This window comes from Zonotrichia albicollis, chromosome 27 (assembly GCF_047830755.1).
Source record: "Zonotrichia albicollis isolate bZonAlb1 chromosome 27, bZonAlb1.hap1, whole genome shotgun sequence".
Classification (NCBI taxonomy): domain Eukaryota; kingdom Metazoa; phylum Chordata; class Aves; order Passeriformes; family Passerellidae; genus Zonotrichia; species Zonotrichia albicollis.
Window position 1 is genome coordinate 7,439,506 of NC_133845.1, and position 14,410 is coordinate 7,453,915.

The 14,410-nt window shown below is 54.1% G+C and overlaps 1 protein-coding gene across 9 annotated transcripts in view; it reads right to left on the bottom strand.

The window, feature by feature from the left end:
• Positions 1-366: 366 nt before the first annotated feature.
• ARHGAP32 (Rho GTPase activating protein 32) overlaps positions 367-14,410 on the bottom strand; it is a 242,761-nt gene continuing 228,717 nt past the window's right edge. For all 9 annotated transcript variants that reach the window (XM_074559579.1, XM_074559580.1, XM_074559581.1 and 6 more), the window contains 6 exons: positions 12,658-12,859; positions 11,747-11,892; positions 10,740-10,814; positions 9,321-10,172; positions 7,814-8,682; positions 367-6,758 (listed from right to left, as the gene is read on the bottom strand). In XM_074559579.1, the coding sequence (XP_074415680.1) occupies positions 4,518-6,758; positions 7,814-8,682; positions 9,321-10,172; positions 10,740-10,814; positions 11,747-11,892; positions 12,658-12,859 (4,385 nt within the window). In that variant the 3' untranslated portion in view covers positions 367-4,517. The remainder of the gene's footprint in view (positions 6,759-7,813; positions 8,683-9,320; positions 10,173-10,739; positions 10,815-11,746; positions 11,893-12,657; positions 12,860-14,410) is intronic.

A 14,410-nucleotide genomic window follows, 5' to 3' on the forward strand; every position in this document is an offset into this window, starting at 1 on the left:
CCCTCCCAGCCAACTCTGAGGTGGCCTGTGCCATCTGTTTGTCCTGACTTCATCTGCCCTGTGCCTTCACTGCCAGGGCCAGGCTGTTTCTGCTTGTGCTGTCGTGCTGGGTGAGAGGAAAGGGACACTCAAACAGCCCAGGCAGGTTTATTTATGGTTAGGAAGCAGCAATGGGCACAGGTGCAATGGCACACATAAGCCCAAGCCTTGGCATGGGAATTCAAAGTCACCTCCTTCCTCCTTAGCTGCCTGCCAGCATCCCTCCCTCCAAGGCACGGCCCCAAGCTGCCTCTTCCTGTTTTGTGTTTTAAGTATGCTGTTAATTAACGAGGCAGAGAGGAAAAAATACACACAGGCACACCTGAGTAGTTTTTAACCTGGCTTGATTAATGCTGTCAAGTTGCACATCTGAGTGTGAGCTCAGTGGGACTGTTGCTTTTGTTTAATACCACAAGACACCTCAGTCTGGATTGTTGCATTACAGTACAAATAAAAAACAGAAACAAAACCACATCTGCATCATACAAGGTGAGAAGAATATGAGAATTCTAAATATTTACAGAGAAGGTCAAGTGGGGAACCACAAAAAATATTTACATAAAAATACATGAGCTTGTCAGCATATACATTTTACACCAGTTCACAAAAAAAGACACTCTATAAATTAAAGTGAAGGGAACTCCAAAGGTAACCCAAGACTTTCTGGGATGTTTCTCTCATGCGGCTCAGGGAAAGAAAAATCAAGTCTTCTACAGCAGGAAAATGAACGGCAAAACAACCCTTTTTTCCCCTCCCTCCCCCCAGCTGGACAAGGCAGGGCTGTGCACACAGGAGGAACGCGGTGCTGGCTCACACCACACCATGCCTCTCACAGGGATCTGGGCTCGGGGAACAGGAACGCGCCTAAGCCGCCACAACGAAAGGAGGGAAAACAACTTCTCACCCGGATTTCCTGACATGTAACACACCACTTGAGTCAATGCCCTGGCACCAGCCCGGGGCAGGGCAGAGCACACTTGAGGTTCTGTCCCTTCTCGGGTCAAAGAGGACCAGAACGTTTTCAAGTCGGTTTTGGTTTTGTGTAGCAACTTACTACCACTGTGCAATCCTCACTGATCCCCCAGCGGGGAGCAGGGGCGGGGATCACTGCAAAGACATAGGCACAAAGTTGTGGGGGTGTTCTCAGAGATGCATATGGATATCACCTGATTAGACTCTGCAAAAATCAGAAATTAATGCTTTACTTAAGACTTCATAGGGGCCAAGTCCTCATTACTCACCTATGACTGCACTCCCCTTCCCAAGGAAGGGCTCCTGCGGGTCACGTCCTGCTCCAAAGCAGAGGTGAAAATCCAGAGCTGGAGCAACTCCTGGAGCCTCATTCTGCATGCACTGGAGACCCTCTGCTGGAAACAGAGGGAGTGGCAGCTCCGGATGCAATAGTGTCCATGTGAGGGAACTGCTGAGGAACAGAGCTGCTGTCACCTCGTGGGGACGTGGTCAGGCAAGAATTACTGAGCCCAAGCACAACTGCACTTGATTAGAGGATTATTTGCGTTGCTGTCCCCCGCTCTCTCCACTCTGGGACACAGGACTGGGCTGTCATCGTCCTCCAGGTCACCCACCTGAGACTCCTGGTGTCACCTGCCTGCCGTGTTCTGATGCATGACACCCTTTCCAACCTCACCTATGAATTCTGGAGTTAATGAGGATGTAAAACTCTCTGTAGGACCAGCAGACTGAGCCCAGAGCAGGAGCAGGACTGCATAGTTCACTGTATGGCTTGGCAGGGTAGGATCATGCAGGATGCTGCTGAAGCTGTGGGCAGGAGGAACAGCAAAGGAAAGGTTTTGGTCTGTGTTACCTGGGAAAAGCTGGTGCCTTCACCTTTCTGAATTCTGTACTGTGGCTCAGCAGTGCTGGACATGAGTTTGGGTTCTTGGAGAGCTCCCACCCTCGGACCACACCTGGCTGTGGCTGCACACCAGGGGGGAGGTGGCTGAGAGTCTCTGCTCTCTCTGCTGGCTCTGCTGTCCTCTTCCCCTCACTCCCAAAAGCTGTTTGCAGCAGCCCTCTGGGTTAGGGTACAGGTGTGCACTTCCAGAAGCCCTTTGGGAAAGGTGCTGAAGGGTTTGTTTCCAATGGGATGAGCTTTGCACCTGGCACTTCACACAATGCAGGGAGAGCAGCACAGCACTGAGGAGCAGAGGCTGTCAGGGATGGCACTTGGGCTCTACAGGGAGACAGTGGCTTTGAGCAGGAAAATCCAGAGGCTTTACAATTGCCAGGAGCTGGAGCAGCCCCTGGCAGTGGCAGGATAGTCCTGGCTGACGTAAGGCCCAGGCAGAGGGAGGGGAGGCTGAGGGCAGGGGGGAGTTAAGGCTTTCACAGAGAGAGAGGTTGGACCTGCAGCTCTCTTTACCTGAATCCCAAATAGCCTGAACCAAACACTTATCCCTGCTTCAACTGGAGACCTGGCAGGTAGCCAGGGGCTGAGGCTGGTCCTGGCACAACACAGCTCTGCTGGGGAGCACAGATAATCCAGCCTGGCTCCGAGGAACCAGGGCAGCTCAGCCTGGCCTGGCAGCTACTGCCAGTGGAGACAGGGTGGCTCACCCAGTGGTCCCTTTCTGTGCAGTTCTGTCAGTTTTCCTTAAAAGAAAACACTACAAAAAGCATTCCCTCACCAAAAACCCCAACCCCTCTACCTGGGAATTCTTCATGAGGAGATTGTGGTAACCTGGATCACAGTGCTGCTTTTTTCTCTTTTTCTTTCTTCTTTTTTTTCTTACTGCCTGATTTCATTCCGTAACATGTGAGAACTCTACTAAACAAAATGCTTAAAACACCAGCATTGCACAATAAAATATATCCAGAAGGTAGTTACTGAAACAGCCCCAGACAAGGCTCCAAGGTTAAAAGAAGCAAAAAGCTACAGAGTAGTCAGCAACTAGAAGCAGGCTTTCCTTAGGATTTAAAAGTCCCAAAATAGCCACGAAACTTTTTGTTCAAAAAGCCCCACCTAAGCAGCTGTGTGCTAACTGCAGGACTTCCAGGTTTTTCATAAAAGATTAGAGATTTGAAACAGGTAGAGAAGTTCTTCAACCACACGGAACAGGAATGGCCTTGGAATTTATCAGTGAACATTTAAAAACTGCTAAATCTCAAGTATTGCTTGCAAGCCCTACCTAATGGAATGGATGTGCTTTATTTGTACAGGGGGTGTGAGTCCTGGGGAGTCTGAGAGGCAGCATGAGGGGCTGCCAGGCTGTTTTTACAATATCAAAGCTTTTCAACAGCTTGAACACCATTTTTGGTGTATTCTAGAGTGCACTGGCCTTCTGTTCCTACTCACTGAGTCCTGGACTGCACCTGGGCTCATCACTGCTCCCTGTGCGCACAACTCCACAGGGATCTCTGCCTAGCATGGAACTCAGAGGCTGCAGAGAGTCTGGAGACCTCCAGCTTAAGCTCAGCAGGAGCATTCCCTGATGGAATTGCTGCAGGACCTGGCCCAGGGCAGCTGCTCACGCAGACAACTTGTCACACACAGCTGGCAAGGAGGGCTCTGATTTATATAATCCTATAGACTTTTTTTTAAATCTAGTTTTTTAGTATTTTTTACAGTGAGATGACAAGAGTCTTGCCAGCCACAGGATGGAATGAGCTTATCTGGGCCACAGATAACCTTGCAGCAAAGAGGAAGGACTGGCACGGAATGTGTGTGCTGTTCCCAGCTCTGGGGGTTGGGTTTGGTGTAGTTTAGTGGTTTATTTCTTTTGGTGTGAGAAATGCAAACCTGTCCTACATGGCTCCTGCAGCTGGCCTCTGCTTACAACACAGAAATGTGAAGGAAATGGACTTCTTGTAGGCAGAAGCAGCTTGTTAATAAGCAAGAAATGTAACAAGTGTGTTGTGTTCTGAGCTGGCTTCAGAGCCTATTCCTTGGGCTTGAAATCAGAACAGGCCCCCACCCAGCTCAGAGCAGCTGCAGTGGGCGCAGCCACAGGAGAGGCAGGGCCTCAGCAAGGAGAGGATCCCTGGGGAGCCGTGCCCAGCCCCACTCTCTCTGTGTAACTCCAAGGATCCTCCACGGCCCTTTCCTGGAGCCAGCTGGGATGGGCAGTTTGCAGCAGGATGGAGCTGCAGGCACAGTCCATCGTGCACAGCCCATCATGCATGGGACCCTGGGCGTGGGGAGCAGCAGCCAGTGTCACTTCTGGGAAGGGCAAACTCCTTCCCTCCCTGCCCCAACAGCGTCTGTGTCAGCCCTGCTCGGCCTCTGGCAACACCTGTGTGCCAACAGCCTGCCCTGTCCTCCCAGGTGGCTCAAAACTACATGAAAATCTATAGCTCTACTACATAAAAACAGTGAGTGGGGGCCAGGGGAGGGCTGAGGGGGCTTTGCTTTGCTCACTGGGGCCGGGTCGGGGAGTTTCTTACTGTCACTGAAAAAATAAAACAGTCCACTGTCCAGCAGAGGCTGCTTAGACTCTATCCCTCGTCCCCCCCAGAGCTCACTCGACGTGCACCTCAGTCTCGGGCCTCTGCAGACACAGCTCTGTGGGGAGGAAGGCTCCCTGCCCCAGCGCTGTGGCGTAAGTTCTGCTGTGCACGTGGGGGAAGCCAGGGGGCACGAAGCCCCCCGCTCCAGCATAGCCCCCTCTTTGGTGCTGAGGCAGGGTATGGTAATCCTCCAGATTATCGTACTGGGACACCACAGTCATCGTGCTTTGGCGCTTGCCCAGGGTTTGGTAGGGGTACAGCAGGGCAGAGTCCCTCTCCATGGGCTCGGGGTGCTCCCGCATCCGGAGGCTGTGGCTCCGCTCGGGCTTGGGCGGCGGCGCCACGGGAGGGGCGGCGTGTTCCTCCTCCTTGTAGCAGTCTCTGGAGTGCTTCTCCATGGACGCTCTGCCTCGGGGCCTCTCCAGGTCCGGCCTGTCCTCTGCCAGCCTCCCCTCCTTGTGGTTCAGCCTCAGGGTCTCCTGGCTGCCTGGGATGTACTTGCTGCCCGAGTGCTGGTAGCCCATGGGCTCAGAGGGCTCCGGGCCACCCTTGGGCCTGTACTCAGGGTAGGGGGGCCCATTTTTGGGTTCGGAAGGCTGCCTATGGTTGGCTTCCTGCTGCAAATACGTCCTGTGCTCGCTGCTGCTGCTGCCTGGTTCGTGCATCTTCCTGTTCCGGATGCTGCTCTGCTTCTGGGGCAAGGACGGCTTCTCGGGCTGCCCGTTCCCGTAGCCCCCGCCGTGATAGAGGGCTCGGTCCAGCTCAGGCTCCGCGTGCTGCCCGTAGTAACGCTCGTCCCCTTCGGGCGTGGCCGCCTTGGCCGGGTACCTGCCCTCCTTCCCTTCTGCCACCGTCAGCAGGCCGCTCTTGCCAGGATCCGATTTGCTGCGCAGGTGGACGGCATCCAGGCCCCCCAGCTCGTCCTGCAGCAGCGGGGCCACGTTGTCGTACTGGGACATGAGGGGCCCTTTGACCTTCTGGCGCGTGCGGCTCTCGCGGCGGATGGACTGCATGCGGTACTTCTCCATGTCCTCCAGGTCCCAGGACATGTACATGTGCTTGATGTCCGGGGCGGGGGGCACGTCCCTGCTCACGAAGCTGTGCTCTTTGCCCAGGTGGTTGATGAGCCCCGCCCGGGGGTAGGCGGCCAGGCTGGGGTAGCGGTACAGCCCCTTGCCCTGCAGCCGGGACACGTAGGGGCCGAACTCGCGGCTGGGCAGGCCGTGGAAGGGCCGGACCCGCACGGTGCTGTAGGGATCCAGGTCACAGAAACTCGCGTCGGCCGCGGCGTAGAAGGGGGAGCTGGAGGAGCTGGAGTAGGGACTGTAGCGATAATGGACCCGCCCGTTCTCAAAGTAAGGCTGGAGCTGCGTGACGTGGTAGTCGGAGTGGGGCTGATACGGCTTGTACTGGTAGAGGGGCCGCGGGCAGTACACGGGCTCGTCGTCCGGGGGCACCTCCGTGCGGGAGATGGGCACGGAGCGGATGGCGGCGGCGGCGGCCGGGCCGGGCACGTGCAGCGACTGCACCCTGCGGATGGTGGGGTACGGGGGGGCCTCCTCGGCGTAGCCGCTGCCCCGCAGCCCCGCGGAGCTCACGGAGGACATGAAGTCGGTGCGGCTGCGGGGCTTGGGGTGCAGGCCCGCGGCAGAGCCCTTGCCCTGCGTGCCGTAGGAGCCGTAGCGCGCGCTCGCGGTGACGGGCGGCTCCGGGCGGGGCGGGTAGGGCTGGTGCTGCTCGGCCTTGCCGTGGTAGCCGTGGGCAGGGACGCTCTCGGGCCGGTACTGGTGCTTGGTGTGCAGGTAGCTGTCGGGCCCCGCGGGCTCGGGGAGGCTCTCTGCCTTGGGGTGCGGCACGTACACCGGCTGCATGGACGAGTGCTTGGGAGGCGGCGGCGGTGGCGGCGGCAGCAGCGCCTCCTCCACGGAGGATGCCAGCATGGAGGAGGCCAGGAAGGAGTGGTAGTTGGAGTTGTTGATGGCGTCCGTGTTGCTGGAGTGCATGGCCGCTGCAATCTTGCTCTCCAGCGTCCTCACGGGTGGCACGGGGGGGGTGAAGCCGTAGGAGGAGGGGGCAGGGACTGACTCGGAGCGCAGGTGCAGAGGGGGAGCCCTCGTGCTCTCCCGAGGCTTTTCCAAGTGGCTCTGGTGGCCTGCAGGCATGGAAGAGGAGCCACGGGCACTGGAACTGTTCTCGGAGACAAAGCCTGGCGTGGGCTCCGGAGGTTTTTCAGGTGTAGCTGTGCTCCACATCTGCAGGGAAGAAAGCAGACAAAGTTAGGGACAAGCAGCTTTTTCTCTGCTGTTCTGTAGTTAGAACATCCCAGACACTTATACAGAGCAGCTCCATTCCAGCATATCTGTGCCTGGTTTCTGTTTGCTGGGGACTGACAGACATGTATGTTCCCTCTCTCAGCATGGGAAGGCATGATGATACTGGCAGTTTTTAGGGACCCATCACAACTGGTGTGTTCTGCAAATGCCAAACCAGAGGAAGGGAGGAGGTGGCCGTCTCCTCACGCATTACCCTCAGTGTTTCTTTAGGTGGTCTGCTTTTAAAAGTCTGATGTTAATGGTGAGCAGATCAAGAAGTGCAGTAAAGTAGAAATTCCTGACTCAAATGTGGCTGCAGGGATTAGGATGCAGCCAGGTGTGTTTCACGGGCTGCGGGCTTTAAATTTCTGATGGAAATTTTTCAATCATGCACAAGCAATCTGACCTGCTTTGTTTAACAGAACCACTGAGTTTGGAAAAGACCTCTGAGACCATGGAGTCCTACCTGAGATCAGTCCCTCCTTGTCACCAGCCCAGAGCACTAAGTGTCATGTCCAGTTGTTCCTTGGACACCTCCAGTGATGTGGACTCCACGAGCTCCCTGGGCAGCCCCTTCCAGCACCTAATCACCCTTTCATGAAGAAATTGTTCCTGCTGCCCAACCTAAACCTCTCCTGGTGCAGCTTAAAACTGTATCCTCTCATCCTTTCGCTGACTGGACAAGAACCTAACCAGGATGCTGGAAGAGGACCCTTTCGGAGGATGCAAAAATTCTTCTTTCTGAGCATTCTGAACTATCAATCCCTCTGTCACCTGCTCCTGCAAACACTCTTTTCCTTAAAACCAAGAAGAGTGGGTATTCTCCTACAGGATGCTCCCTTAGGAAAGCAGCACAGGCTTTCCTGCAAGGCTGTGTCTGTGTTACACCCACGTCACTCCCAGTTTCCTGCAATTCCCCCCGTTGCCATTTGGATTTGGACCGACACTGCCAGTGCTCAGCATTTCAGAGGAGCTGCGCAGGGCACAGCACGTACCTGCCCCGAGCCGCTGGGTGCTTTGGCCGCTGGCACCTGTCCCACGGCTGCCTGGTGCTCCTGTCTCTGTGCCGGGGCCGTGGCCGCGCGCGGCGCGGGCGGGACGCTCACATCTGCCTGGGGGGCGGCCCCGGGCGGGGCACGGGGCTCTGGGCCCGGGAGGGTGCTCAGGTACGGCACCGCGGCCGGGGCGCCCTTGTCCCCAGCAGGAGCCAGGGAGGGAGACTGCAGCTTGTCCTCGGCCGCGCAGGGAGCGTGCAGCTTGTCCCCAGCCAGGCCCGCGCGCAGGTGGGGCTGTTCCGCAGCCGGCTCCGTGCCGGGCAGCTCCCGCTCCGGCAGCGTCCCTGGGCCGTGCAGGGCCACGTGCTCCCAGTCCCCCGCGTGGGCCGGGAAGGCCTCCTTGTCCCCCGCTCTGCTGAGGTGGAAGCTGGACTGCTCCTGCTCCGCATCCCTGCTGCCAGGCGTGTCCCCAGGCATGCCCGTGTGGAGAGGCGGGGGCTCTTGGCCTCCAGGTGCGCCGGGCGGGTGGTTCTGCTCCCCGGCCGTGCCTTGGCAGTCCTGCTCTAAAGGTGCCCCGGGCTGGAAGTGCAGGCGGTTCTCGGGCACAGCAGTGAACAGGTGGAGCTTGTCGGGAGCGCCCGCAGAGAGATGGAGCTTTTCTAGAGCTGTGCCAGCTTCAGCCTCTCCATAATTTGTGCTTTCAGCATGAGCATCTCCTGGCCTTTTGTGGGACTGGGCGGACGCTTGCTGCGCGGACTCGGCTAACGCTAGGGCCAGCATGCGCGCTGCGTTTTTCGGAGGAGGAGGAGGGATAAGAGACACAGAACTGACGGGAACAGGATCCTGGGGGGAGTCGAGGGCAACTGCTCCTAATGGGGGGAAAATTGAGAGAGAGAGTGATTTTATGTTACCCAATAAGGAGAGTGACCTTAACGACTATTATAAAAAAATAGATGCTCTCCACACTTTCACAGTGGCAGTTCCTTCTGATGTGAAACACTTGTGTCTCACAGGTAAACGCTGCTCGACAGCACAGCAGTTCATCACAAAGAGGAAAAAACCCAAGAGATTGTCTAAAGGCTCCTCTTGCATTTCTAGAGGTAGGAAGGAGGTAGCAGAGAATGAGATACCCTTACACAATTTTGATCATAAGGTTTTAGGCGGAAAGGTCCCTTCTTCGAGTGTTGGCAGATTTTTAATTTAAAAAAGGAAAAGTCTTAGATGGTCTATTGGCTGAAATGATTGAGAAGGACATGCTAGAGATTTTCACGTATGAGAGGATGGGGAAAAAAAAGCAGAATATAAAGCATTATGGTAATTATCCAAGATTTGTGTGATGTAGGGAGAAGGCAGAGGTTAAGACTTTACTGATCTGCACAGCCCTGCAAGACACTCGTGACCAGAACTGACGGGCAATCCCCTCTCCTAAAGGCACGCAGAGGAGGACGGTTCTGAGAGCAGCTCCCCTTTGGAACTTAAAGAAAGAATGGAGGAAAATGCACTGTACCTGGCTGGGTGTGTCCACTGGGTACAGTCTTATTCTGACTGCTTGGCATGGCTCTCTCCCCTTCTTCTGGCAACTCTGCTTTGCAAGCAGTCACTAGCTGGGGATGCTGCAGCTCTTGGTGGGCTCCTTCCCCTGTTCCTGTTTCACTGTTTTTCAGGGGCAAGGACATCTGGGTTGGGGACCTGTTTGTGATCTCAGTGATGCCAATCTCTTTGCTCCAGCTGGAAGCAGAGGAGTTCCTGGATGTGGTGGGCACTCCTCCCACGGCCTCTGGCACACGGCTGGGTAGCACAAAGGCCATTGGTTCTGTGCTCAGCGGTGGAGATTTGATGGGCTTTCGGGCTGTCTTGGGTGAGAAGCTGAGGGGTTTGCAGGCCTGCTCTTCTGTGGGGCTCAGGTCCAGCGTAAAGAAGGGACTCATTTTCTCCTGGAAAGGGGACACTGGCTCAGAGCTTGTGGCACTGCCTGGGGTCTGGGACTGGCTGCCTGATTCTAAATCCTTCTTGAGCAGGCTTGGCTTCTCCTTATTGATATCGACGGACTCCAGCAGGGAGGTGCTGCTGTCCAGGCACTCGGACTCCGCCTGCGGGGGGCTGCACTGGAAGGACATGGGGTCGAAGTCCAGGCTGGCGACGCCGATGTCCGGCGGGCTGAGGTCCACGTCCTCCGAGGAGCGGGGGGAGATGAGGGCAGGGACGTGGATGAGCCCCTCGTCGCCGTCGCTGTCGTCATGGGGCAGGTTGTCGTAGGAGTTGCAGCGGTTCATGTTCCCCAGGAGCTCCCCGTTGAAGGAGGCAGACAGGGCATCGCTGCTGGACCTGGGCCTTCTGGGCCGGAACAGTTTGGATTCACCTGCAAGTGAGGAGACACCATGGTCAGTGACAAGAGCTCCTGCCCAGGGGGCCAGGCCCAGTCGGGGTGGGGGTGGTCAGAGCAGCCCTTCGGCAGAGAGAGGCTCCCCATGTGATCTCTGCACACAAAGTAACATCGTTGGCAGTGACTGCTTATTCCATTTGCTTAAACTCTGTTACAGCACTTGCCAGGCATGATTTAGTGTGAAACTAAGCTGTGAGCACAAGCAAAAACACTTTAAATGTGCTGAAGGCCTTTCTCAGACAGCACTTTCCTCCACAATGCTGTTCTGTCAACCTTGAAATAGCAAGGGGAGGAGCCAAGGAATGAACATAGGCAGCATCAGCTACACCAAAGCAAGAGGTTTGCCTTTTTCAACCTTAAAAGCAGGAAAAGCCATGAAGAGCATTACTGTAAGATTCATCTGTGCTGGGAGCAGAAAGTTAACAAGTACAGCTTCCCCTGGAGCAGGGGAAAACCTGCCCTGTTGAATATCTACAGCCAGAGATGTCAAAGAGCCTCCCTTAATGCCCATTTCTTGGAAGTGCAGGTGGGATTTTGCCTTACCATCCACAGCATGCAGGGAGGTGAGGGACTCCTCGCTCTTGGCCGAGCGGAGCGTCCCGCTGTCTCCTCGTCCTCCTGAAGGAAGGAACCACACAGGCATCAGTTAGGAAAGGGGTTTCCATTTAGCTGGGTAACAGTGGCAGGAAAAACACAAATGCATTTCTAGCACCAACATCACTGTCCTGAGAGTAATCTTGTTTTGAAGGTGGGTTTCTGATTCTCATTTTACCTGGAAACAGTGACCAACCCAAGCGATGACTACTGCAGGTGATAGGATGGGAAACCATTTCCCACAAGCAAAACACCTCAAAAAGAGGGAAGGAAGGAACATTTACAGACCCTGTTTTATGGGCACTAAACAAGGCATAAAACTATAAAACTAAAGTATAATTTCAGTCTCTGAGGACACAGTCCTGAAGGGCATCATAAGCGAGTGTGAAGGCTGTGAGGGTAAGAATTTAAAGATCAATCTTCAGAGATGAGGTGATAAAAGTTCTCCTGGGCCCATATTTTGGGATTTGTGATGTGTTTTACTGCAAAAACATGCTGTTGCTATTTTTAAGTTTGGAAAGAAAAAGCACATTATATATAGAAAAGGTTGAGAATTCCACCTACATATGCTGGCTGTGACTACAAAGGGTTGTTGGCTGCCTTCTCTGGGTACTCTGGTGCAGCTTTTGGAGGGAATGTGTTTGTGGGAAGGTGCCTTTCCCTCTTGTGAGAGCAGCAAGGGGAATGAGAACTGTATTCTCATTTCATAATGAGAGTGTCAGAAGGAATTATCCTGTGACTTGTGATAGCAGCAGCCATATCTTATCCTTCCAAAGCTGTTCCAAGCAAAGCACAGAGCTACAAGCCCTGGCAGGCTCCAGAGCTGCCCGAGATCCATTGGGAAAGAAGAGCTACTGGAGGTGTCATGCACGGCTTGGACGCTAGGAGGAGATAAAAGCCCACTGGAAACATCACTCTGCACTGCTGACACGCCGGGTTTCGGAAGGGGGCCTCACCTGCCAGGGCTATGGCTTTCATTTCCGAGGGCTCGCTGGGGTTGCGCTGCAGTTTGCGCTTGGACACGGAGGAGGATTTTCCCAGGTTGAAGAAGGAACGCCAGCTCCCCACTGGAGACTTCTTCATCTTGCTGGGAGGCCTTTTCCTGGGGAGAGAAAATGGAACACATGGATGGAGGGTAGGCTGCAGCTCAATCCTGGCTGCTTGTTATCAGCACTCTCTGCTTTCTGCACAGAAACTCCAGGTTTCTGCTTGGATCCTCCCTTTTTTCCCAGCTGAGGATGTTTCCTTTCTTCCAGCTCAGCCCTAAAGTCTTGCTGTGTAAATTCCCCCAAACTCCACAAAGCAGCTGCAGTGCAGGTGAGGAAAGGCTCTTCCTTGTCCAGTCCAGCAGCCAAGGGATGAATTTTCTGGAAGAAGCCCCAGTTCTCTGGGAAGCTGGGCAGCCATAAAGGTGTTCAAAAGCATCTCTCACTCCTGCTATAAAACCACCTTAGTTTCCTCCACTACCATATTTAATTTCCAGTGTCCTTCAGTCTGTCCAACTGCTCCATTTCAAGGGAACCTGGAATTGTGAAGAGCACTTAGTCCTGGAAAACCCCAACATCTGCAGGTGTTCACCCTTTACATTTCTGTGTGTGACTGGTCCAGGCATCTCTGCATCACAGACAACATGGATTTATACATTAAATAATATTCCTGGTGAAAACAAGAGGGAGTGGAGCACAAATTATTTGGCTAAACCAACACCACTGATATGAGCTGAATCCTCCCAGAGTCAAAAGCAGGTAGGAAACTGGCCACAATATTTACATATATAACAAGTCTCAAGTCAATATAAGCAAATTCCTGCTGTATTCAAAATAACACCATTATGACAACACAAGCTGGAGAGGAAACCTGTCTCTACCTTTCAGATGGGAAGTCAATGACTGTGTGGAATTTCCCCTGCAAAGCTGCTGGGCCTTCTCCCACTTCGATGTACTTGCTGTCTGCCACGATGGGAGAGTTGATCTGGGCCTGTGTCCGTGCCTGAGCCTCCTCCAGCGTGAGCAGCTTGGTGGAGGGGGAGGACACCAGCAGAGACTTGGGCCGGGATAAAGAGCTGTGCCCTGCAAGGGAAACCACAGGCAACAGGGAGAGTCAGCACAGGCAGTGCAGAGATCAAAGCTCAGCTCTGTGTGTCTAGGGAGGTGCTGTGTTTTTCTGAACCTCTGTTATCCCAGCCATTGAAAGATGTGGACAAAATGTGATCACAATGTCACAGATATGTTGATGACTAAAAGAATGATGGTTTAGTGTATTAAAAAAAAAAAACAACAGAGGCAAGCAAGTAGGATGGAAACCTTTGTGACACATTCTCCTTCATCTGTATGATGCAAGAGCCTATAAAGAAAATGATGTTTTTCCTTTGTATAAAACCTGTCTGGGTCATTCCCAGATTTCACCTCTCGGTGTAGCAGGAAATGCCACGTGTGACTGAAGCTGCTACAAGCCAAAGTGCACCTGGACACAGCAAACAGAATCTGCTGTGTGGCCTGCCTGTGGCCTTTGGAGCTTGTGCCTGGTTTTGGTGATGAATGTGCAAAATCTGAAAGCAGCTGCTGCTGCCTCCTGCTGCTGACAGCTTCACTGGAGAGATTATGGGCAGTCTGCTGTAGGAGCAGCTCTCCTGTGTCTGCCATTGCCTCTGGCACAGGTGTTTCTGGGGTGATTCCCAGGTGAGTTCAGGCTTTGGGGGAGCTGTATCAGCGCAGAATATCCTGCTTGGTGCAGTTCCATGGCTGCCCCTGGAGCAGCACAGCTCTGTGCGAAGGATGCAGAGTCTGTGGGGGGGTGTAGGAGCTGTAAACATCACTCAGCTGTCCTGGGTCAAGTCTGAGTTAGAACAGGTTTGGCAGCACCATGTCCCCCTCTCACCAGTGGGTGCAGGAGCTGAGCTCACACCCAGAGGCTCCCAGGAAGCCGTTCTGGAATGCAGAACTCCTGCACTCAGCCAACCCAACAGCCTGACCCTGCTCCCTGCCAGGGCTGTGTCAAAGCCACTGAATGCAAATGACCAAGTCATTAAACAATTAGCTGAATTTACATGGGCCATTCTAAGCCTGGATAATCATCTGGCTGGGATTCTGAGCATGCTTATCTCCCTTCCCCTGGCAGAGTCAGCCTGCTGGGGCTGGCACTGCTCAGCCAAGCTAACCTCTGGCTTCCATGGACTTAGAACTGCCCTACAGTAGGAGAAAAAGCTGGACTTGGATCAACTCTGCCAGCCTAAGCAGAGGTAGGGTTTGTTTAAGAGAAGGGAGCAGCAAATACAGTGCAAACACAGCTCTCTGCAGTCCCCAGGTGGTGCTAACTGCAGCAGCTGTGCATGTTTCAGTCACAGGCAGGTTATCAAGGCAGATGGTGCAGCCTTAATGCTGCTTAGGAGCAGGAACAGCTTGTGGCAGCCATACTAACAGAGAGTAAACTTTCCTCCTGGTGCAACTCTGCTCCTTCTCAATGGAAAAGATACATGGTCTCAGTTACTCAAGGGAATATGTAGGCTCCAAGGCTGGATGACATATCAGGTGCTCCAGGTTCATTCCTCATCCTACAGCAACATCAGCCTGAGCAAGTGGAAGATTTCAGTTTCTTAGCCTCAACATGACTGAATGCAGAGA